The sequence below is a fragment of the Apis cerana genome, linkage group LG12 (assembly GCF_029169275.1).
Source record: "Apis cerana isolate GH-2021 linkage group LG12, AcerK_1.0, whole genome shotgun sequence".
Taxonomy (NCBI): domain Eukaryota; kingdom Metazoa; phylum Arthropoda; class Insecta; order Hymenoptera; family Apidae; genus Apis; species Apis cerana.
The window spans coordinates 8984699-9011048 of record NC_083863.1 but is presented as its reverse complement, the minus strand read 5'-3'; the positions used below and the strand labels follow the sequence as shown (position 1 = coordinate 9011048).

The window sequence follows — 26350 nt, the reverse complement described above, 5'->3', positions numbered from 1 at the left end:
AAATGGTTTGCTAGGATGAAATGCGATGAAAAACGCGTTAGCTTTTCAATGGGTAAGCAAAAGTGCGAAAAAATTTGTTATATTTAGAATAGAAACCGTATTTATATGCAATGATTGCAATATCGATTTGTCGTCGTAGATTTAAACATCGCGTATCTCATTACTCGCAAATTGAAACTGTCAGTTCGTTATTACGTTTACGTTATGGAATAATTAAATTTCGAGTTAATTATCCGACTTTACTTCCCGACTCAGTATCCGAATAAATTGAACAAATGATTATTCAAACTTCAAAGAGATTAAGGTGATTATTAAAATGCAATACTTTATAAATCTCCTTATTGTAACAATAATCTCGCGATAATTATTGTTATTATTCAATAATAACGAACGAAGCGATTAATCGGTTAGGGAACAGGAAAAAAAGAAAAATTCGAGAAATGAATTAACAATTATATTAATCGTACGATCACGATACAATACCCTCTCACGAGCCTTCCATTTTCCTATTACTCCCCCTCTCCCTCTTTGAATTACCCCCCTTAACTCAAACCTGGCAAGTGCGGAGCAGCGTGCAAAGCCAACGGATAATCGTATTCGAGCTAGGATTTCCGATAATTTTGTCAGGTCGAAATCATTAGAGGGAAATTAGAACGGTCGGAGGAGGATTTTCGCCGTGTCCGGGAACGAAATCTGTAACACAAATCTGTATACATTAAAAAAAGAAAGAAAAGAAAGGGAGAGAAAAACCGGTCGGCTTTACGGCACAGAGAAAAGAATCGGCGATCATCGAATCGGGAAGAGGGGGAGGGAGAAAAAAGTAGTGGGAACTTTTCGTTCGAAACGAAACCGCGCTATCCAACTGTCTTTGTCTGGATCGTGATGATCGAGCTCGAGTAAGGTCGAATGATAATGCGAATATCGAAATGTGGGACAACATGTGAATTTGGCTACCTGGTTTTGCTGACCCGTGGTGCCGTGGTAACGTTATTATGCTAAGTGTCGCTACGTAGTTTGTACATTTGTATAGATTGCACGTTTCCAAAATAAACAATGGGGGGATGCAAATACAAGGCGTGACGTAGGTGTGATGGGATAATAGGGAAAATTCTGTATCTATGCCTTTATGATTTCTAGATTCGTAGTTCTACTGAGAAAAGTAAGTGGTAAGGTGCCTATATATACATATATTATTTATACCAGAGAAAGAGAGAGAGAGAGAGAGAGAGAGAGAGAAGAGAAGAGAATTTTTCGTGAGATAAGGAAAATAAATTGGTGAATCGGCAAGGAGTTAATTATATAATAGTATATGGATACAACAGAAATTCTTTCTTTTTTAAGAGACAAAAATTTACTTAATTTAATTTTATTTAAAAAAAAAAGGGGGGAAAAATGAAAGTTAAGTCGAGGAATAGGAAGAGGGAAAAGTACGAAAGTGAAAATATAGTGTTGCCGGATTAATGGTGAATTTGTTGCGAAGCTGTCCGTGTAATGGTGTTAGCATCGCGATTAGCATTTCAAGTAGATATTTAGCGTCTTTGCGTGATCGATAAGTGAATTTTTTCACCATCTTTAAATTTTTATGGAAAATTATGTTACGTTTTGATATATTCGATACTTCTTTTTAATCATATTCATAAATTCCTTTGGTTTCGAAAAGTTGCACGAATCGATGTAGATTTTATTCGAAAACTTTCAAAAAAAAAAAAAAAGAAAGAAAGAAAGAAAAAAAAATGCCACGCTCGGAGAAATTCTCTGTCCGGAATAACCAATTATCTAATTTCACGGTCGTCGAATAAAAGGAGAGGAAGAGGAATTCTAATAACGACTGGTAAAAGATCAAGTTTAAAAGTTTAAAAAGGAAGAGGCAAAAAAAAAATGTACTTTAAATACATTGAAAATTGTTATGATGGAAATTTTTAATGCTAAATTTAGAAAATACCGCTTGTCTCTTCTTCTCCAAGTTTGATTGAACTTTAACGCAAATTTGCGGCATAAATTTTGCGAAACGGCAAAGCGATGACGATAAATGTAATTTTTTGAAATTGAAAATACAAATGGAAGGAAAGGAAGAATTGGAGGTGGATACGTTTCGAGACAGAGAAAATTGCAAGTCCTAAGAAATTGTTTAGAACCTCCTTTATTGCCTTTTTCTTCCAATATATCCTCTTCTTACAATATGAAACTATGATGAATGAATATTGTTTCTTCTCACATTCGAGCAACAAATCCCCGTCCTTTTTGTTTAAATATCGATGTAACATTTGAATCTTATTTAAAAAGGCACATTTTTTCTTTTTTTTTTTTCCTTTCTCGTTTAACATCAAATTTTTTTTTTTTTTACAAAGAGATCGTACGACGATGTACGTAACTTCGAGGATCGTAAAATCGAAATATCGTGCGAAATGGAAACATCGTATAATCGATAACGCGTGGAGGAAAGCGTGTCCGATCGCGAAGAAAGTGCAACAGGCATCGGCCAGTTTTAAAGTCAAGGTTTACGCCTGAAATTCGAGTTATGCAAGGCGCGTACTCCGCTCCGCTCTTCTCCTCCGAACGTTATTCCGTTCGTTACATCAAACCGACTTGCAATCGGCGCGTAATATTCGCGACTCTTGACTCGCTAATTGAACTTCATACGTAAGAAATACCAGCGTCGAGCTTTCCCCACCGACACGGATAATATTGATGTTTATATATCGATGGATCCTATGCAACGCGACGAATCGCTAAGTTTTTTTAAAATTTTAACAAGATTAAAATTTTTAATGGAGATTTTCTTTTCTAGGATATTTTTTTAACAGTAATTTCGTTGCTCGAAAGAATGAAAGACTTATCCCGTTAATTTCGAATATGACGACAATATTAGTAAAAGTATTAGAATTTTAAGAAGTTTAACATTTAATAAACAAAATTTTCACGGGGATATATTTTCTGTATTAAAATGTGTATCGTTCGAAAGAGCGGAAGATTTATTTTATTATGCTTGAATACGATGATATATAATAGCATAATAATAACAACGATGGAAAATTCGTATTCACTGTAGAACCGCGTTTTCACTGATGAACCGCAATAGATTTGCAAATGCATTTACGTTTCAAATATAATTCTCTTCGAGTTAATATTTCCACGATATCCAACGCATTTAACAAAATTTTGAAAAAGAGAAGTTGAAAGAGTATTGTTGAATCTAGAATCAACAGACCTTTAAACGACTTCCTACTTCCACTTCCAATCCGAACGTTTAAAGGCGACTAATCTTGATTTCCAAGGAATCACCGTTAATTTCGTTCAAGGCCTCGAAAGAGGCCTAACATGGCATTTGGCGCCACTTTTGCCTCCACATTTTTTTTTATCTGAACGCGGAACGGAAACGATTTCTGCTCGTTGAAACGATTGAATTGTTACAAAGCTACTCACGAATCCTTTTATAGAAATTGAACAGGATCTCTCGGGAAAAAGATACTTCAATAACCACGTCTCAATCGATCTAATTGATCGTTTGTCCACAATAAGTCCACGGCATTTGGATTAGTTTTTGTCTCGTTTAACCTCGAATTAACCTCGAGCGTAACGAGACGATTGCAATGCAGAAATTGCAGCTGCGCGCGAAAATAAAACGCGCAAAGCGACTATATAAAGTCGTGGATCGCGGTGAGAAGGAATCCTGCTCCCTGTTCATTGGTCGTGAATCCTCCGCGGCCTTCCCCAATTGCGTTTACCTACGAAATGAAACGATGAATCGGACACGAGAAATGAATTTCTCGAGAATCCTTAACGAGATGATTCATCGTCGCGCCTCGTCCCACCTGCGAAATACCTGCACAGTCCTTGCGAATGGCTGGAAAGGCCACGCGTCACGGATCGAATCACGAATCTTACGTGGTGATCCCGAAAAGAATTTCGAATCGTTCCGGATACGATCAATTTTTTCGTCTCGTTATTCCAACCATACATATTTATAATAAATATAACGACGATAAATTGTATCTTTCGCGGCGATTTAAGCTGGTGATGATTGGTATAATTTTATATTTGAGGAGCGAAAAAAAAAAGAAACGATAGAATAAAGAAAAAAATAAGAATATCGAGAGGATGATCGTTCTTCGAAAAGAGGGTAACCCGTTTCTTCCAAGGTGAATCGCGAATGAAACCTCTTGTTACCCACCCACCACGTCCCATCCTCCGCAGCAAAAATAATGAAAACCATCGAAATAAAAATAAAATATATCGATGAATTTACATTCCCTCGATACCCATCGATCATTCATCCATAGCACACCTCCTCTCGTTCCGTTTAACAACCACCCGTCTGCTCTCTCTTTTCTTTTTTTTTTTTTTTTTTGGACTCACCAAGTAACCAAGTAAGAAGCCCGACAAGGGAGCTCTTCCTTGAAGAAGAAGAAGAAGAAGAAGAAGAAAAAAAAGAAGGAAAGGAAAGGAAAGGAAAGAGGAGAAGAAAAGAGAGAAGAAGCTTTACCAAACTCATCGTCATACCGCATAACCATAACGAAGAGTGGAACGATCGTACCACGTTCCACGACTCGTTCCCCGGCCGAGCGGAAGGGTCCAAGACGAAGGTCCAAGACGAACAAGGATCACGACACCACGGTACGATAATGGGGATGGGCGGTGAGGTGGGGGGCACGCAAGAATTATCCCTGAAGGAGTCGAAACGGAGAAGAATGGGGAAAAGAGAAGACACCAAGAAGGATGGGCACCAAGTTGGTCGGTTGCTCTTGCCGACCCCCACCCTGTATATAAGCCTTCTTCTGCCGGCTACGTCTTCAGTCTTTCAGTTCGAACGGCGCACTGCGTGTACGAATCCGAAGAGATCATCATCTTGCACGGGATCGAGATCTTTGGGACGATGGCTTGCTGAACGGAAGCGGACGGTGGCAGGATGTTTGGCCGTGTGCGCGCCGCTTTCTTCACCCTGGTACGTGCCCCATATACCACCAAGGACCGACCACGAGTGCGACCGACATCTTTTCTTTCTTTCATTTTGCTTTTTTCTTTTTTTCTTTGGTCTTTAAATTTCTTTGTTTCTTCATTTTTCTTCCTTTTTTCTTTTCCTTTCCTTTCTTTTCTTTTCTTTTTAACTTTCGGATTTTGGATTTTTCGAGTCAGTGAACTTTTCTTCGAGTTAGATCACGCGAGGGTGAGAGGATCGGTGTGATAGGATGAGGATGAGGAACAAGTGTGGGTTAAATAGAAATTAAAGTGGATTGCTCGGGTTTTTTTTTTATCTGACAGTGGTTTTATTCGGATAAATTATATCGTATATCGTATATCTAAATTTTAAATTGACAACAGAGATTGAAGTTGACCGTGAACTAGATGTAAAAGTATTTTAATTTTATCGATAGGCGATATATTGAGTTTCCGTTTCGAATCGGATAAAACTGATTAATTTTGTAAAGTTTTTGATCAATTGCGAAACATGATTAAAAATTGAATAGAATTTCGTTACCGTTTCGTTCGTCGAAAATTATTTCGTGGCCACAAATTATTTGTGCGAATTATATTCGGAAAATATAATTTCGTTAATTAATAATTAATAAACTTTTAATTAAAGTTTCAATTGTATTCGCGCGACCAACCGGTATGCCGCATATGAAATGATTTTTATAACGTGATTCTATGATCATATTTCGCGGTGGAAAACGCGTCTTTTCACTTTTAAGTGAAAAGTGCACAGAATAATTCGAAAACTTTACGTATTAATTGAAAATTGTGCGTCAATATCCTTTTATTTGGAACGAATCTTCGATTCTGCTTCATTTATGATCATATATTATAATTACAATGATTTGGAAATATCAGAAACAAGCTTTTCAATCGCTTTACAATTTTCTCTTCATCAATCGCGAGATCAATAATTTCGATAATTAAAAATTTTTACATTTTTTTCGTTTAAAAAAAAAATTGATCATCGATCTCGAGTCTTGAGCAAGCCGTTTTTAGCTCAATAATCCCCCGCACTAGTAGTATCCATCACGTAAATATAGCGATGATAGGCGTTTAACACCTGCGTCAGTTGTCTTGGATGAAAGCGAGATTCATGCCACGTCGCGACCAACTACCAACGAATTGCGAAATAAATACGTCGAATCGACTGCAAATAGAAAATCGCGCAAAACCAACGATATTACCGCATTTTTTATCCCCCCAAAAAAGAAAGAGAATTCAATCCTTTCGTTCATTCGCTGCCGAGAAAATTTTTATCTTTTTTTTGATTTCTTTTAATTTCTATCTATTATAATTCTTATCACGATATCGATTCGTAGGGATATTCGAATCGCAAATACCCAAATTATAAACCAGCTACGTACCGATGCCAGCCACACGAGTGTCGAGTGGAGACGGCGCTTCTTTCAGGGTCGTTACACCTTGCTTTCGGTTATATTTCGAATGCGCCGTACGTATACGCGAATCCAAACGAATCACGATCGTACATACGAGCGAGTGTAATAATAAGCGCGATAGAACGCCGCGTCTCGGCTGTGATCGATGCGTGGCGCCGAGTTTCATTGATCTTGCCACTCGCTCGCCAATGTCGTTGCACTACATTTCATTCATAACTCTCCCAATGCCACAACGCGGCAACGCTATTGTGCTCGCGAGTAGCGAGATCAGTGGCTGTTCGACCATCGTTCGACTCGATGCATTCGACTGCACGTCAAGTCGTCGCGGCGTCTCTCCATTATCTGCTTGCTCGCGTATAAATTCGCATATAAATTAGACTGGTTTTTTCTTTTCTTCTTCTTCGTAGCTACGTTAACGTTATCTATTCTCGATTTTTGCTCGAATTTTTTTTTTTTACGCGAATAGTTGTGCGCAAATAGGGAAAACAATCGGCGGGAAACGATAATTAATTAATCCTCGATGGATGCAGCGTTATTTTGATGCAAAAGTATTTGTTACGTTGTTTTCTTCGTTTTTGTTTGAATGTGTTAATAAATAATATCGAATCGTTGCGATAAATAACATTAAATTAATTGTCGGAATTATCGGAATTGTCTGAAATCACGTTAAGAAGCAAAGCCGCGAATTCTGATTGGAAAGGAGAATTGTTCAATATAAACAATATAAACAATTATCATTAAATTGTGGAAATTTATGCACATATGAAAAATTCACAAATACACAAAAATCTACTAGAATATAAAATACACGTTACAATATTTCAACTATGAAACAGAATTTTTTATTTCAATTCTGTTTTATCCAATCTAATCCAATATATTTATAATATTTTAAACTGGAATAAAATAATCGCAAGAAATTCTTCGTCACGTTATCGTACTGAACCTGCATCCATCCGCCTGGAATTAAAATATAAATTGCAATATTACAAGGATTAAAAATAGAAATTCAACAATAGAAAATGTCTATCTTCTTAACGATTGTTCGACATCGATCGAGAATAATTAATATCGATATTAAGATGCGCGATAAATGATCGACGAGAGTGTAAGAGGGAGTTAAAGGGGGAGAAGAAAAAGAAAAAAGAAAAAAAAAAAGAAAGGGCTTGTGAAATAATAGCCGGTCAATGGTTAACAGAAGATCTTGCTCATCTGTCGGGGAAAACTTCCATTCCACGAATAGGATTTCGTTCTATCGAAAGTCTGGCAATGATTGACGACTACCGGTTGAACTATAGGCCGCTCCATCCCTATCTTCGATCTTCAGAAATTATCTCCAGATGCAATCCGTTTGTACTGTTTACAAATCCGGCGAGATACAGCGTTTAACGCTTTGATACGGCTAGTTAAATACAAAAGCTCAGCTAATTTGTTCCGGTCCGCAGCTGCTCGTATGCTGCGCTTCTGCGATAGTACGTGCGGCAATTTGCAATTTCGCTTGGCCCGCCAATTTCAATTGCGAATTTTTCCCTCTTCCTTCTACCCACTACCCTTTGCTTTCTTCTCTTCCACCAAAAAAAAAAAAAAATCAAAATATCCCAAGAAAATATAATTCGTCGTAAAATTTTAAAAATTCGCGAATAATCGTATTGGTCGTAAGATTTAATCGAATGGATTAGAAGTGAACATTAAAAAAAAAAAATCTTACGAAGAAAAACGCACAAAGAAAGTAAATAATTCGCAATTTTCTCTCGCACCTGATCACCAATTCTTTAACACCGGTGAAGGTAAAATTGACATTTTTATCGAAATTATTGCCACAGACGATATAAATAGAATAGAGATTGCTGACACTCTGGTAAAAGCTAATTTGTAATTTGCAAACGCACCTGATTCGTTGTCCAGACGAGTCAACTTGGTCATAAAGACAGATCCTTAATGGAACGACGCTCGTCACGAGCACCGACCACGTGGATTTCAAAAGGCTACCCTCTCGCCTTGGAGGAGGAACGTTTATTTTTTTTTTTTTCTCCAAGCTAATATCACGAGGAGGTAATTATGCTCCGATGATTTATAGAGTGACCGATGATCGATACGCTCACAATTATGATTACCCTTTTAACTCCATCGTGGAAAATATCATGCAATACTAACATCTTCCATATAAAGAGATTGCTTTCGAGTTTCTTTCCCCCCCTTTTCTTCTTTCTCGCGAGATGATGAACGTTCGATCGAGTTAAGGATTTAATGAAATTGATCGTATCAAATGATCGATATGAACGATATATATATATATATATAAGCTTCGAATATAAAACGATTTAACAGCACGTTCGATTACATCTCAATTGCGATAAACTATATCCGGGAAATCGTAATAATTTCCTTTCAAACCGATACGAAACCCTACTAAATGTCCGCAAGAATTTATGGATCGGTGCGATCAATAACGTTGTAATTGTGTTGGAACGCGAGACATTAAGCAATTTCAAGGGATTCAAAGTACGTATAAGCGGCGTTCTTAAAGAATTATATCTGTCGATCTGTCTTTTTTAATATCGAATGAGATAAAGCTACGAAAAGGAGAAAAAAAAAACTTACGGAGAGAACTCGTAACCTCTGTGAACGTGAAAGGAAAAAGTGTTACACAGCAATCGAAGATTGCTCGTAGGATGATACGAATATATGTTAATCCTCTAAAATTATTCTATTTTTATTCAAACGGTGAAAGTGAAAGAGTTGTACACTCGAATGTCGTAATACGAAATATCATATCATGGACAACAGAATAGTCAGATTTATAAGAGAATAAAAAAAATATTGCAAACAATTTTTTTAATCGCTCGAAAATTCGATACTTGTCATATCTGTTTATCTAATTTAATTTTTCGAACTTCCTTGTTTGCACGAAATAAAATTAATTTATTCTCGTTTCGTCCCCCCTCGGATTAGAGGAAACCACAAAGCCGCAACAAGCGGCCATCGTTGTTGAACCCTCGCACACATCTCGCCACGACCTCCACAACTGACAATGAATCCGTGTAGATCCTATCGAGCCAACTTTCTTTTCGTAATCCTCCCAATAATGCAAACCGCCTCCATCTGGTTTCGGTAATATCCCCGCCGACCTTCTGATATTAAATTGCTTCTCTCCCGCAACCGGCCATTGTTTCGGCCAACAATTAGTACGATTACGTTGATGAACGAAGGGGGGAAAGGGGGAAAAAGAGGAGCGATTAGATGTCGCGAGAGATCATCCCTTTCTCGATTCTTATCTCTATATATTTTTGAAGGAACAACCGTCCTTTCGAGGACACCAGATACGCCAATAATTCGAATGCAAATTGTCGAAATAGTTTAAGAGAAATTTTCAACGTTGTTAACCACCTACCTTGTTAATTTATTTCTCTTCCAAGCGAGATCTTCTCCCCATTGCGATTATCCCCATTTAACCCGCCGTTAGTCCCGAACAATTCCAATCAATCGTCCAACGCTCGTTCGTCCATGAATTTCGCGCGAACTTTCACCGAATAGAAAACCGATCTGAATCATCCTAAACTCGGTTGTGTATCTCCTCGAATCGAAACACGGGCAAACCTGAAGATAAACGATCGTTGGGCCGCAGGCCTGGCCTCGAGCGATATCGACGTTCCATTACGCAACTCGTCGCTAACTTTCACTGGAATACGGATGATGATGATGCGCCGATATATTCGTGTTTCGAGATGCAGGGGCAAGCCTCGGGCCAATTCTCGTCTCTGGCATTCAAGGGTTGCTTATACACAATCGCGCTAGGACATGTCGCTCGTACGAATCCTACAAGCGTCGTTGCTGATTCCATTTTTGAGAAGATCGTGTGTAATTTTCGATTTGGAGGGACATAGCTTTGCGATCAACTTCGTTCTGAGTATAAATAAAGTCACGGTTCCTGATCAATATATTTTTGAAAGAACAGTTGCAACTTGTAAAATTTGTGCCGCGAATTGGAATTTCGAAGGCGTGAAAATTTGGAATCGTTTCAGGATCGCGAGATTTCTAATTATTTTGCCACTTTATATCCCGTGCGAACGGGAATTACAGTCTCTTTATTAGGAATCGAATTAAGAAAATAAACAGGTTCTATTGTAACTCTTAATTATCCTACTAGCGAAATTTAATTACTATTTATGAAACTCGTTAAAAAAGATTCAATTACACGATTGGTTTTGCAACGTGTTAAAAAAATCTATTTGGATAAATAAATAATTATTTATTAAATTATTTATTAATTTCTTTCTTTTTTTTTCACATTTCTTTCTACGTTTCTAATTCTGTAATAATTATCTTATACCTGTAAAAGCGCAACATCTGTATGCAAATGACCGAGTAAATGAAAACGGAGAACGGAACAAGCATGAATAGAGTAGCGCGTTTCGTGGTACAAAGCGATTGCGCAATAAACAGTCGCAATCTTTACAGGCGGCCGTTTCTTCTTTCTCAGAGAGAAGAAATTGTAACCATTATACGTTCACACGCTTTAATTAACGATATATCTGTTGGCAATAACGATTTCGAAGATCCTGCACACGCTTGTAATCTTTTTTTTTTTTTTTTTTTTTTCATAACCGTGTAACACACGATTCCTCGCGTTTTGCAATGTTTCGAATCACTTTCCGGGGAAAAGTCGCGGACAATATTCGATATATTGTGTTACTTCATTCGGGCCGGAGATCGTGCGATATACGATGAAGGAGAAAGTTTTAAAAATTGGTAGCAATCGATCGGGAGGAGGACGTTATCGACTCGTTAATTAAACCGAGAATTATTTTTTCGTTTTTAATTCGAAGAAATTCTTTTTAAGACATATCTCTCGAGTGAGAGACATAAAATTTTATTTCTTATAATTTTATAATTTTATCTTCGGCTTCAAATATATACGCGCGTTTCTTCTTAGATCGATTTCTCAATATTGGAGCAAACTTGGAAAATATTTATTTATTCCTTTTTTTTTTTTTTTAAATGTCGATAGTTGGAACGCGATTCGAACATTCATGCATAATAAATAAATAAGAAAACTATTAGTGTCGCTCGTAAGTAAGAAGGTACCGCGTATGGAAGTAATGAATGGGCACAATTTCTTACCTTGAACCACTAGTATCGCTGTTCTGGTCCAAGAATCTGCGTTCCCATTTTCAAGGAGTCATCAGAAGCCGGAGGCTTGTAAACACGATTTAAAAAGACGAATTATTAAAAAGTAACGAATCACTTATTTAAAACGAAACCCGAAAAATTGTTTTAAAATATTCGAAGAATTATTCGCGACGCACAATTAATTCAATCAAAAATTCGTTATTTAACATATTTCATTTTCAAATTTTTCAATGCTCGAGTCGTCGACTAGAAACAGCGAGGTGAGGATATCAAATGTTGCTTTCGTGTTATATTCCACCGAGCGGACTGCAATTTTAATCGCGATACTGTGCACAAAAAACCTTGGTTATTAACGAATGTTTGATTTTATACGTGATTGTGTTATCAGAACAACCGACGAACTACCGACTAATCGCGTTTCTTCCGTTTTCGATTCCGATCGTCTCGAATCAAATTGCAAAAACCCCTCAAGAATTTAATATTCCAAATATCTCTATTTTTCTTTCGAATTTCTTTCAAATTTCTATTTATTAATTAGACTTTTAAAAAATTTTTGTATAACGTAAAATATGTTCGTAAAATTTTTCTTGCACGTTTGATAACGTATGATTGAAATAAATCAAAGTTGTGTATCTCGAACAAAATATATCCAAACAAATTTTACAAAATGAAGATTTTAGGCAAGAAAAAAAAAGTATATCGATCATCATATATATTAATAATTCCCAATTATCAATATCGTAAAATATTTATCTATATTATCTATATAGACGTATATGGGTGTGGAAATATAATTTTTACAATTTTATGATTTTTTTCATGGCAAAAAAAAAAATGAATTCCTAATATTTTTCTCGTTCTAATAAATTCTTATAATATTAATATCAAAATATACGTGATTTTTATTTTTAATCAATCATAGATTCCCTTCTATCGATATGCAAAATGCTTTTCTCGGAGATCAATCGTCTAAGATAATACTTGTCACGTGTATATACACGTTCCTTCGCTTTGCAATCGCGAATTTTTTCACGCTTAATCTCGCGAAGACTTATATACGAAACGCACACTGTAATTTCAGATGCTCTATTCGATAAACATCTTTCCATAATTCGATAATCTGTATTCGATAAGCATGCCATTCCGATTACAATGTAATCTCTGATACGTGATACGATATTGAGAATCGTAATTAGATTTTAATAAGAATTCCTTTTAAAAGATCAATTCTAGCAATTTATAAATAATTTAGATATTATAGTAGCACGTTAATGTTTCATAGAAATTAATTAAACAGGTAATGAAAAACATTTAGCAACGTTTATAATATCTTTACATGGAGAAAAAAAATTTGATAAATGAATGTTAATTTTGTGATGGCTACTTTAAAACGTAATCGAAAACATCTTTTTGCGAGATGCGAATCTTTCGAACATAGGTAATAAATCAAAACTTGATTCACCTTCCCGGATAATTGACTTCCAATAACGAATAAGAAAAATCTATTTCTCATATTCTCCATTATTAATTTCTTTTTTAATTCCTTAATCAATTAAATTCTCTTCTAATAAAAGCTAACATTAATTCGAGAAATACACGAAAGAAAAAAAAAAGGAAAAAGAAAAATGACAAACGAATTGAAATCGGGTAATAAAAATGAGAATCGTATTTAATCAACGACCAACAGCCGCTCTCCATCAACCTTATGGTGATCCATCAACTTTCTTCGCTCCTGAACTCTCTTTCTCGATCCTCGACCCAATGAAATCTTCGCTCATCCTTCATACAGGTTCGCTCGTCAAGATGTTAACGACTTGACACTTAGACGGATCCGTCTTCCAATCATCTTTTGTGAATCATCTCGGTCCCGATCGTTGATTTACCATTGTCCCCTAAAAATATCGCAACACGCCAGCATGAAATACCATTGAAATTATCCATCCATGAGGCGAGTGTTGATTGGAAGCGCGGGGCAGGTCGAATGTTAGCATATATTAACCTTTCTCGGTGCATAGAGGCGATGCCTCGATGCAGACCCATCTGCGTCCCGTGTCATTGGGAAGAGGAGCTCCTCGGGATCTCTCACTTTCCCTTTTCGTGGGTGGAACGACGACCACGAAGCTCGGCTCTGACATCATCGATCAGGCGGGAAAGGACGTCCTAGCAGGATACCGTGCCACTTTTGACGATGATTTAGGCCGACCTCGGCCCGTTCACGACTGCGCGTCCACGATTTTTAAGCATCGGCTTTGTTCGATTATTATTCATGGGTGAAACTACGCGTGGTTCTGGTTCCACGATTGATTTCTCGAACGTGTCGAGCGAAAAGATACGATTTACTTTCAAGTGGGACTCGAATGACAGAGCAAAGGTTCGAGAGGAAAGAAAGTGGTATGTGTCACGGTACTTCGAATTAGACAATTTTTTTTTGTTCGAGCTCTTTATATAATATAATAATATAAAAATTGAATGATCAGGTCAGTATGTATTCGATAAATTTTCAAATTTAATTTTTTTAATTTTCTTGGAAACTAAGAAATTTTAAGAACGAACAATATTCTGTTAACGATGCACTTGTATCCAGAGATTAGAAATTCGAACTAGATGCAGACAGATTTCCAAATTCGATATTCTTAAATGAAAATAAATTCTTAAATATTCTTTTTTTTTTCGATTTATTTTTATACGTAGAATCACAATTGTTGAATTTTTTATTCTATCTACGGAAATATTTTTAAAGCGATTATCCGTTTCTCGTGATCGATGATGTTAGGATCTCTTTAAAAAGCATAATGTACACATCAATGAGATTGAATTTCTACGAAAAAATAAATTGCAAAAAATTCAACTTACTTACCATCAATCTTCCATTCGATCGACCCAAACACATCGTTCCAAAATCATCGTAACACAGCGTCTGTGAATGGATATTTTATGCAAGTATTTTTTTTTTTTTTTTTTTTTGCGTCGATCTTGTAATCTTTTATCAAGCAGATAATTCATACCAGTCCAATGCCAATTTGTATTTTGTTACACAACGGTCTTATTGTCATACATTTTGCCAAGCATAAATCATCACATTACAACTGGAATAAGAGAAATCACATATCAGAAGCGGTACAGAGGTATCATTAATCTGATTGAATAGGATTCGCTCTGAACAGGGTTCGTGAAGCGTAAAGTAGCATTTTAATTGGATTTCTCAAGTGGGTAGAACCTGGTTACAGAACAAATCATCAATCATCGATTACAAATTGATAATCTTTATGTGTTTTAATGTCACAAATGAAAGAAGATGTGTTAATATCTCTATTAATCGTATATCTCTATTAACTAGACACTTTTTGGTATACGAACGTAATTAAATATCCTCTTAACGTATTATTTACATTTAATTATTACTATATTTTTATTATTTCTAATTCTTAACACGCAAACAATCGAAGATAAAAGCAATATTGATAATTAATCAATTGTTATCCATCATCGATTCGTAATAACACATGAGCAAATAGGAATCTAGAATTTATTCAATCGAATTCGAGGAGATATAACGCGAATGCTTCGTCGAGATTTCACTTTGGCTTACACATGTGGACATTGGGAATAAAATAATTCAAACAATCCATTTAACGCAATTTTAAATCCTCGGACGATACCGTTTACCGCTGCAAGAGCGTTCGCTGTTAATATGAATTTTTCAAGAGGGAATGTACATTACAACTACATTCAGCATTAAACTATGTTCAACTGATATTACGCTTTCGGTTAAGCTTTAGAAGCTCTCTTTTATTATACTCTTGGAGATATCTTGCAGTACCTCATAATCTTCATCAAATGCAACATAAATGTTTTTTGCAACCGCAACCGTAGAGAAAATTTAATAAAACGTGGAAAAAAACATTTGAATGATCCATCGAGTAAAATTTTGAATTGTTAATTGTGTCGTATTGTTACTTCACTTCGCCGCGATAACCGCCATTGCAATTTGTTGGCGAGGAAGCGACCTCATCGTAAAGTGGAAGAAAGTTCATGTAACGCGATGACGAGCGAGAAGCAATAAAAATTGCGCAATCTCGTTATATTATTATTTTTCTTCTTTTTATCATATCATCGTGCAGCAGTTATACACCAATTTCCAAGACGTCGTAAAAATAATCGGGATAAAAAAAGAAGCACGGTTAAAATAGCTTCCAATGATACTCACTACGGATGTCTGGAGTCAAAGCAATAAATCTGACTGATTTTTTTTTTTATTCCTCGACGATGCATTCGTATAAATGTGAATCTTTTACGGCTTTGATTGACTGAAATTAATTTTCAGTGAAATTTCGAGGAATTAAAAGCAACTGAATCGTAATAACGATTATATCGATCTTCCTAAGAGGTTTACCGATTACGAAACTTGATGATGTTCCAACGAGAGATCGCGCGACCTTTACTTTTAATTATTCTAAACGGCAATGCGAACGAAAAAGGCTTTTTATTATTCTTTTATTCTCTAATTAGCAAAAAATAACTCGAGAAGTTGATTTTTATTGAACTTTAAGCATGAGAAAATTAAAATCTGTTGCTAATCATGGCACGGCACGAGTTTTTGATGCTTGCTCAAGATAAGATTAGAAGTGAAAACGAAAAAAATTAATGACAATATAATCTTGTTTTAAAGGATAACAGTGAATACTTTAAATATTTTTAAAAAGAATTTTTCGAGCAAATATCACTATACTTAATGAAAAATATATAAGAATGAATATATTGAAACTTTTCAAAAATAAGAATAAATCGAAGAACAATTGAATTGAAATGTTGATTTTATATTTTCGAATTTAATATTCGTTGAAGAAAATAAAAAAATTGAAAGATATAAGAGCAGTAATTTTTAGAAAAGACTGTAGATGCGTGAATATATTCCGGCAAATGTATTATTTATGAAGTAAATGGCTGACTTGACATTTAAAATGACGTGCCATGTTCTTACTGAACTTTTGCTAAGCTTTTAAAAGGTGAACAAGATTAGTCTGGCAAAAGTCAAGTTGTCAAAGAACGAATTAGAATACGCATTGACAGATTTTCTTTTTAACTAATGTCTGATGTTGACAAAGTAATTATACAAATATCAAACGAAATGCTTTGTTCAAAAACTTTTCAATATTTATAATGAAAATTATAACGAAATCGAAATTAAATTGAAAAACAGGATATGAATATGAAAGCAAAAGTATCAAATTAATTACACATTTATTTATAACAGGTAATTGCCACGTCTTTGTTGCAATGCACACAGCAGGAAGGAAGTAGGCAAAGTAGAGATGTAATACTCAATATCAAAGATGATCAGAAAAGTCAATATTTAAATCAAGATTTCTATTCCAGTAAGTATATAATTTATTATTAAAATTATAATAGGAATTTTTTTCACAATATATAAATATATTAATTTTCTTCTTAGATGCATATAATTATGGTTATCAAGTAAGTCCAAATGGACAATTTCATCATGAAGTGCGTGGACCGGATGACATTACATATGGATGCTATGGATATATAGATCCATACGGAAAATTAAAAACAACTTTTTACATTAGTGATGGCTGGGGATATAGAGTCGTTCAACCAGGAAATTCAGTCGAATTGTTTCTTCATGAACACGAACATCATCACGAAGATAATACAGAACAACATGAACACAACGATAATCACCATGATCATAAAGGTGTAATTACTGAATGGAGAGATCTATATTTTCCAGAAATATGCAGACAATTCGATGGAACAGATGCTGGACCAAACACTAAACCAATCCCAGAAGGTAACATTTATATGACATAAATAAAATATAATTATTACAATATTATAATATACAAAATATAATTAACATAATTCGTAATCAGAAACAAGTGATTCAAGTAATGCTGGAATACCTATACAACCAAGCCAACCAACACCAACGCCGGAATATCCTATTAAACCTGGTACAAACAACATTACATCTTTAGATTTATATGAGATATCTAAATAAAATATAACATAAAAGAATATTTAGAAATATAAATACAACATTAAATACAAAATTGAAAAAATTGAAAAAAAAGAATAAAAAAATTTTATTTATAGGATATCCCCAACAACCTGAACAATCTCAAAAACCAAAGCCTGGAAAACCAGGACAACCAGAAAAACCAGGATATCCAGGAATACCTGAAACACCTGGATCACCATCAAAACCTGGATACCCTGGCAAACCTGGAACACCGGGACAACCTGCACATCCTGGATACCCTAGCCAACCTGGAATATCAGGACAACCAGGATATCCAACTATAACTGGATCACAACCTGGATATCCTGGCAAACCTGGAACACCGGGACAAGGATATCCAGGCACACCAGGAATACCTGGAATACCTGGCACATCTGGAACACCTGGAACCCCGGAAATATCTGGAAAACCTGGCACTCCGCCACAACCTGGATATCCTGGACAACCTGGATCACCTGGAAAACCGGGACAACCAGGGCATCCTGGAACACCTGGAACTCCGGGAATACCTGGTATTCCGCCACAACCTGGATATCCTGGGCAACCTGGAAAACCGGGGCATCCTGGAACACCTGGAACGCCCGGAATACCTGGAATACCTGGCACTCCGCCACAACCTGGATATCCTGGGCAACCTGGACAACCAGGGCATCCTGGAACACCTGGAACGCCCGGAATATCTGGAATACCTGGCACTCCGCCACAACCTGGATATCCTGGACAACCTGGATTACCTGGAAAACCGGGACAACCAGGGCATCCTGGAACACCTGGAACCCCGGGAATACCAGGTATTCCGCCACAACCTGCATATCCTGGGCAACCTGGACAACCAGGGCATCCTGGAATACCTGGAACGCCCGGAATACCTGGAATACCTGGCACTCTCCCACAACCTGGATATCCTGAGCAACCTGGATCACCTGGAAAACCAGGACAACCAGGGCATCCTGGAACACCTGGAACGCCAGGAATATCTGGTATTCCGCCACAACCTGGATATCCTGGGCAACCTGGATCACCTGGGAAACCGGGACAACCAGGGCATCCTGGAACACCTGGAACGCCAGGAATATCTGGTATTCCGCCACAACCTGGATATCCTGGGCAACCTGGACAACCGGGGCATCCTGGAACACCTGGAACGCCCGGAATACCTGGAATACCTGGCACTCCGCCACAACCTGGATATCCTGGACAACCTGGACAACCAGGACATCCTGGAACACCTGGAACACCCGGAATACCTGGAATACCTGGCACTACGTTACAACCTGGATATCCTGGAAAACCAGGACACCCCGGTCATCCTGATACACCTGGAACCCCAGGAATACCTGGAATAGTTGGACCTCCAACACAACCTGCATATCCTGGCCAATCTGGAGCACCTGGAAAACCAGGTCATCCTGGAACACCTGGAACCCCAGGAATATCTGGTATTCCGCCACAACCTGGATATCCTGGGCAACCTGGACAACCGGGGCATCCTGGAACACCTGGATATCCTGGGCAACCTGGACAACCGGGGCATCCTGGAACACCTGGAACGCCCGGAATACCTGGAATACCTGGCACTGCGCCACAACCTGGATATCCTGGGCAACCTGGATCACCTGGAAAACCGGGACAACCAGGGCATCCTGGAACACCTGGAACGCCAGGAATATCTGGTATTCCGCCACAACCTGGATATCCAGGGCAACCTGGACAACCGGGGCATCCTGGAACACCTGGAACGCCCGGAATACCTGGAATACCAGGCACTCCGTCACAACCTGGATATCCCGGAAAACCAGGACAACCAGGGCATCCTGCAACACCTGGAACTCCCGGAATACCTGGAATAGTTGGACCTCCAACACAACCTGCATATCCTGGCCAATCTGGAGCATCCGGAAAACCAGGTCATCCTGGAAAACCTGGAACCCCAGGAATATCTGGTATTCCGCCACAACCTGGATATCCTGGGCAACCTGGACAACCGGGGCATCCTGGGAAACCTGGATATCCAGGGCAACCTGGACAACCGGGGCATCCTGGAACACCTGGAACGCCCGGAATACCTGGAATACCTGGCACTGCGCCACAACCTGGATATCCTGGACAACTTGGAGCACCTGGAAAACCAGGACAACCAGGACATCCTGGAACACCTGGAACCCCGGGAATACCTGGTATTCCGCCACAACCTGGATATCCTGGGCAACCTGGACAACCAGGACATCCTGGAACACCTGGTACGCCCGGAATACCTGGAATACCTGGCACTCCGCCACAACCTGGATATCCTGGGCAACCTGGATCACCTGGAAAACCCGGACAACCCGACACACCTGGAACCCCGGGAATACCTGGAATAGCTGGACCTCCAACACAACCTGCATATCCTGGCCAACCTGGAACTCCAGGAACGCCTGGAAGACCAGGGCATCCTGGCACACCGGGATCCCCCGGAATATCTGGAATACCTGGCACTCCGCCACAACCTGGATATCCTGGACAACCTGGATCACCTGGAAAACCGGGACAACCAGGGCATCCTGGAACACCTGGAACGCCCGGAATACCTGGAATACCTGGCACTCCGTCACAACCTGGATATCCTGGACAACCTGGATCACCTGGAAAACCGGGACAACCAGGGTATCCTGGAACACCTGGAACCCCGGGAATACCTGGAATTCCGCCACAACCTGGATATCCTGGGCAATCTGGACAACCTGGTTATCCTGGGAAACCTGGATATCCAGGGCAACCTGGACAACCGGGGCATCCTGGAACACCTGGAACGCCCGGAATACCTGGAATACCTGGCACTCCGCCACAACCTGGATATCCTGGGCAACCTGGATCACCTGGAAAACCCGGACAACCGGGGCATCCTGGAACACCTGGAACCCCGGGAATACCTGGAATTCCGCCACAACCTGGATATCCTGAAAAACCTGGACAACCAGGGCATCCTGGAACACCTGGAACGCCCGGAATACCTGGAATACCTGGCACTCCGTCACAACCTGGATATCCTGAAAAACCTGGACAACCAGGGCATCCTGGAACACCTGGAACGCCCGGAATATCTGGAATACCTGGCACTCCGCCACAACCAGGACATCCTGGAACACCTGGAACGCCCGGAACACCTGGAATACCTGGCACTCTGCCACAACCTGGATATCCTGGACAACCCGGATCACCTGGAAAACCAGGACAACCAGGTCATCCTGGAACACCTGGAACGCCCGGAAAACCTGGAATATCTGGCACTCCGCCACAACCTGGATATCCTGGACAACATGGATCACCTGGAAAACCGGGACAACCAGGGCATCCTGGAACACCTGGAACCCCGGGAATACCAGGTATTCCGCCACAACCTGCATATCCTGGGCAACCTGGACAACCAGGACATCCTGGAACACCTGGAACGCCCGGAATACCTGGAATACCTGGCACTCCGCCACAACCTGGATATCCTGGGCAACCTGGATCACCTGGGAAACCTGGACAACCAGGGCATCCTGGAACGCCTGGAACGCCCGGAATACCTGGAATACCTGGCACTCCGCCACAACCTGGATATCCTGGGCAACCTGGATCACCTGGAAAACCAGGACAACCAGGTCATCCTGGAACACCTGGAACGCCCGGAAAACCTGGAATATCTGGCACTCCGCCACAACCTGGATATCCTGGACAACATGGATCACCTGGAAAACCGGGACAACCAGGGCATCCTGGAACACCTGGAACCCCGGGAATACCAGGTATTCCGCCACAACCTGCATATCCTGGGCAACCTGGACAACCAGGACATCCTGGAACACCTGGAACGCCCGGAATACCTGGAATACCTGGCACTCCGCCACAACCTGGATATCCTGGGCAACCTGGATCACCTGGAAAACCGGGACAACCAGGGCATCCTGGAACGCCTGGAACGCCCGGAATACCTGGAATACCTGGCACTCCGCCACAACCTGGATATCCTGGGCAACCTGGATCACCTGGAAAACCAGGACAACCAGGTCATCCTGGAACACCTGGAACCGCAGGATCACCTGGTATTCCGCCACAACCTGGATATCCTGGGCAACCTGGACAACCAGGAAAACCAGGACAACCAGGGCATCCTGGAACACCTGGAACGCCCGGACTACCTGGAATACCTGGCACTCCGCCAGAACCTGGATATCCTGGGCAACCTGGACAACCAGGGCATCCTGGAACACCTGGAACGCCCGGAATACCTGAAATACCTGGCACTCCGCCGCAAGCTGGATATCCTGGGCAACCTGGATCACCTGGAAAACCAGGACAACCAGGTCATCCTGGAACACCTGGAACCCCGGGAATACCTGGTATTCCACCACAACCTGGATATCCTGGGCAACCTGGACAACCAGGGCATCCTGGAACACCTGGAACGCCCGGAATACCTGGAATACCTGGCACTCTCCCACAACCTGGATATCCTGGGCAACCTGGATCACCTGGAAAACCAGGACAACCAGGGTATCCTGGAACATCTGGAACGCCCGGAATATCTGGAACTCCGACACAACCTGGATATCCTGGGCAACCTGCATCTCCCGGAACACCAGGACAACCAGGGCATCCTGGAACACCTGAAATACCTGAAACTCCACCACAACCTGGGTATCCTAGTCAACCAGAACATCCTGGCCAACCTGGAACACCAGGAATACCAGGACAACCTGGATATCCTGGAATCCCAGGTACACCTGGTATACCTGGAACTCCACCACAACCTGGGTATCCTAGTCAACCTGGATATCCTGGCCAACCTGGAACACCAGGAAAACCAGGACAACCTGGATATCCTGGAATCCCAGGTACACCTGGTATACCTGGAACTCCACCACAACCTGGGTATCCTAGTCAACCTGGATATCCTGGCCAACCTGGAATACCAGGAAAACCAGGACAACCTGGATATCCTGGGATCCCAGGTACACCTGGTATACCTGGAACTCCACCACAATCTGGGTATCCTAGTCAACCTGGATATCCTGGCCAACCTGGAACACCAGGAAAACCAGGACAACCTGGTTATCCTGGAATCCCAGGTACACATGGTATACCTGGAACTCCACCACAATCTGGGTATCCTAGTCAACCTGGATATCCTGGCCAACCTGCAACACCAGAAAAACCAGGACAACCTGGTTATCCTGGAATCCCAGGTACACCCGGTATACCTGGAACTCCACCACAACCTGGGTATCCTAGTCAACCTGGATATCCTGGCCAACCTGGAACACCAGGAAAACCAGGACAACCTGGATATCCTGGAATCCCAGGTACACCTGGTATACCTGGAACTCCACCACAATCTGGGTATCCTAGTCAACCTGGATATCCTGGCCAACCTGGAACACCAGGAAAACCAGGACAACCTGGATATCCTGGAATCCCAGGTACACCTGGTATACCTGGAACTCAACCACAACCTGGGTATCCTAATCGACCTGGATATCCAGGAATACCAGGACAATCAGGATATCCGGGAACATCGGGACAACCAGGATATCCAGGAACACCGGGACAACCAGGATATCCTGAAATTCCACCAAAACCTGGATATCCTAGCCAATCTGGAACACCCGGACAAGCAGGACAACCGGAAACTTCTAGACCGCCAGGAATTCCACCCTATCCACCTCATCCTGAATATCCTAGTACAACAAGCAGGCCTGGTATTCCAGGCTCATCCGGATATCCCGGTACACCAGGAATTCCTGGTATTCCTGGAAAACCTGGTATTCCTGGAAAACCTGGTAAACCTAATAGACCTGGTTTTCCTATGCCATCTCATCCCAGCATTCCTGGGACGACACCTGGTACGCAATCACACATTCCTGGATATCCCGGAATTCCCGGTTTTCCAGATACCCCAGGTAAACCTGATAAACCTGGTAAACCAAGCAAACCGGGTCATCATGGTTATCCTGGTTCTTCGAAGCCAGGTATAATTTATAATTAGTTGTATATTTTTTTATCTAATGCAGTTTGAACAAAATTAAAAAAGAAATAACTATTAAATTTTAGGTCAGCCCGAATATCCGCCATATCCAGGATATCCTGTCGCACCTGGAGGTCCATCTGGTGACATAGGTCCTAATGGTCCCAACGGTCCATGGCCTAATGGTTCAGACGGTCCTCAAGGTCCAGGCGGACCCGAAGGTCCAGGTGGTCCCGAAGGTCCAGGTGGTCCCGGAGGCCCAGTTGGAGGAGTAGGAGGAATAGGTGGTGATGGTCCCCCTGGTCCTGATGGTCCATGGCCGACAGGATCCCCTGGTCCGGATGGACCATGGCCTGGTGATCCGGATTACGTTCCTGGTGTTGCTCCAACGACACGGCCTCGATATGAAGGACCAATCAAAGTTCAATATCCCATTAAATACTATGAACCTACAACGCCAACGACTGTCGATAACCATCCATTTTTTGGTCAAAAGCAACTAGACCGATTATCCTCTAAGTATAATTCAGAATATATTAATAACCACACTCTTGACGAAAATTACGAAAAAAGTGTTGAGTCCACAGTATTAGCATATCCAACAAAAATAAGCAGTCCCCTGGGTTTAAAGGATGCTCAATTCAGAAAAAACCAATCAAGGACGCGTGGTTATCAGTCAGGACAAGTGAATCAAAATGCAGATGAAATTAATTCTTTGATGTACACGCGAAGAAAAGAATCACGTAAATATAAGGAAGAGGAAGAGCAAAGTAAATATGAGGATATTCAGAAAGTGATATCGCAAACTTCTCGGACCTCTACTGGCGTTAAATACCCTAGTCGAGGAAGATTACAAGGTTCCCGCGAAAATCGTAAATATCCCCAAGAAGTCACTAAAATAAGTGAACCGGTTATTCAAATAGAGACAGACCGCAGACAACAGGCCAATGTAAAGTATCAACCACCAAATGGAAATCATATCGTGTTCGCGAAACAGGTAAACCAATTGTCCGAGCAATCTATCGAATCAAAGCCCGAGCTCGCCGCGATCGGCGTTCATCCACCGAACACGATCAACATCAAGCCCTACCAGCAATCTATAGGGCCAGATCCGCAAACCTGTCCCTGCTATCTTGTCGAGCCGAGCAATAATACAGCAACCATCACGAGCACGACATCCATTCCCCTGATTGGCCAGCTTGGCTTCATTCCCGTGGTGTTCGTACCGTACTGTCCAGGCGACGATGTGACGGACAGCACCCAAAACATGAAAGACATGTTCCCCTCCGCAATGCCTGTTCCATATGCATGCGACGCATGCGATTCTCAAAACAGGAGAGTCGAGACGAAGCTTGTCAGCCTAAATCAGCTTGGCAATATAGAGAATCTTCGCGAGGCATTGCGACAAGCGAAACTTGGCTTTTTAAATGTTTCAGCACGCGGTCAAATCGAAAGGAGAAGAGCAAAGTTACGGAACGTCAAATGAAGAGTGCGATTGCAACCTACAGATTGTAAATCGTTACTCGAAAGGAGCCACGCGTTCGCGTAGAAACGATTCGTAAAACGATCAAACGGTACCCGTCCATTAGCTGCTGGACAGCTGACGGATGGCCAAAAGGAGACACAAACGCCAATAAAGGATCATCGTCTCGCAGAAGATAATCATGATCTGTGCGTTCTTAAAAAATCAGGTAAAAAATAATAAGTTGTGAATGTTATAAACGATTTGCGATAAGTCTTAAAAGAATTCTAACGATAGTTTTAAGTTCTAGATTGTAAGAAATTGATCGAATATCATTCTCTCTTATTGATTGAATTTTGACAATCTATATATAATAATAATGGATGCAATTTTCTTAGGATTTAGAACTCAGGGATTTGAAACTTATTATAGTAACAGTTTTTTTTACGCTCAGTTCAGAACGCTCGATTGTGATTATCCAAAGATAATGTGCCGATTAGAGCGTGACTGTTTTTTACTTTTCTCTGCTTTAACTTCGATATTAACTTATTTGGTAATTGGTAAAACGTTGAATGTTGGACGTTTCTGTTTTTCATAATTCTGGTTTTTGTAAGCACTAAATTATTAATAATATTCTATATTGAATTAAGATTTATGTTTCATGTTAGCAAAAATGAATACGACAATCATAATAATCTTAAAGTTAATGCAAGGAAAAGTATTAGTATCATTTTATACATTTTTTGTCATGGGAACATTTATACAAAATTTGTATCATGTTGAATTTAAATGTTTTCGTAAATCTTTTTTTTTTTAGTAGCTATAATAATGCAAAAAGAATATATATATATATATTTAGTTTATTTTTTAATTATTATATTGCTTAGTATTTAATTTCAAGAATACCATTTCGTTTCCCTCGATGTTGAGAGCATTATGTAAAAATTGATATAAATTATATAATTATAAAAATTTTTTTTTAGATTCAAAATTATACGAACGTCGTGAGAAATGAAATCATCCATTGCGCTCTCATGCTTAATGTACGCTTGAGATTAAATATTGATTATACAAGTGCTAATACGTTCTATTGAGCACGTACAGAATAATAATTGGAGAAATTTCAAACACATTTTCCAAATTATAGGAATACTTTATAAAATTTGAATTAATATTTAACTGTACATGCTCGATATTTTAAGGAAATAATTATATTTGTACATTGGATATAAGATACGTAATATGTATCTTTTTCTGTAGCATAAAGAACGACGAAATTTTTAATAAATTATATATAATTGTACATATTGACGTTGCGTTCATCCAATGTTCCTTATAAGCATGAATCATGTATT

General features: G+C 39.9%; 2 protein-coding genes across 10 annotated transcripts in view; one reads left to right on the top strand and one right to left on the bottom strand.

The window, feature by feature from the left end:
* The window catches only part of LOC107998365 (uncharacterized), a 66845-nt gene extending 52263 nt beyond the window's left edge, over positions 1–14582 (bottom strand). For all 4 annotated transcript variants that reach the window (XM_062083103.1, XM_062083106.1, XM_062083104.1 and 1 more), the window contains exons 1-3: positions 14359–14582; positions 13501–14279; positions 11493–13393 (exon numbers count right to left, since the gene is read on the bottom strand). The gene's annotated coding sequence lies outside the window, so the exon portion shown is untranslated. The remainder of the gene's footprint in view (positions 1–11492; positions 13394–13500; positions 14280–14358) is intronic.
* Positions 4485–26298, top strand: LOC107998347 (collagen alpha-5(IV) chain-like). 6 transcript variants are annotated; one of them, XM_062083093.1, is made up of 9 exons: positions 4485–4942; positions 16756–16876; positions 16954–17313; positions 17396–17476; positions 17619–19043; positions 19089–21872; positions 21954–23537; positions 23620–24530; positions 24970–26298. In XM_062083093.1, exons 1-9 carry the CDS (start codon positions 4907–4909, stop codon positions 25093–25095), a joined length of 7428 nt encoding a protein of 2475 aa, XP_061939077.1. In that variant the 5' UTR covers positions 4485–4906; the 3' UTR covers positions 25096–26298. The 6 variants fall into 6 exon arrangements, with proteins under 6 accessions (XP_061939077.1, XP_061939075.1, XP_061939074.1 ...); XM_062083091.1 differs by having other exon boundaries at positions 4488–4942; positions 21954–22337; positions 22437–23537; positions 23620–26298; XM_062083090.1 differs by having other exon boundaries at positions 4488–4942; positions 21954–22688; positions 22788–23537; positions 23620–26298.
* The last annotated feature ends 52 nt before the right edge of the window (positions 26299–26350 follow it).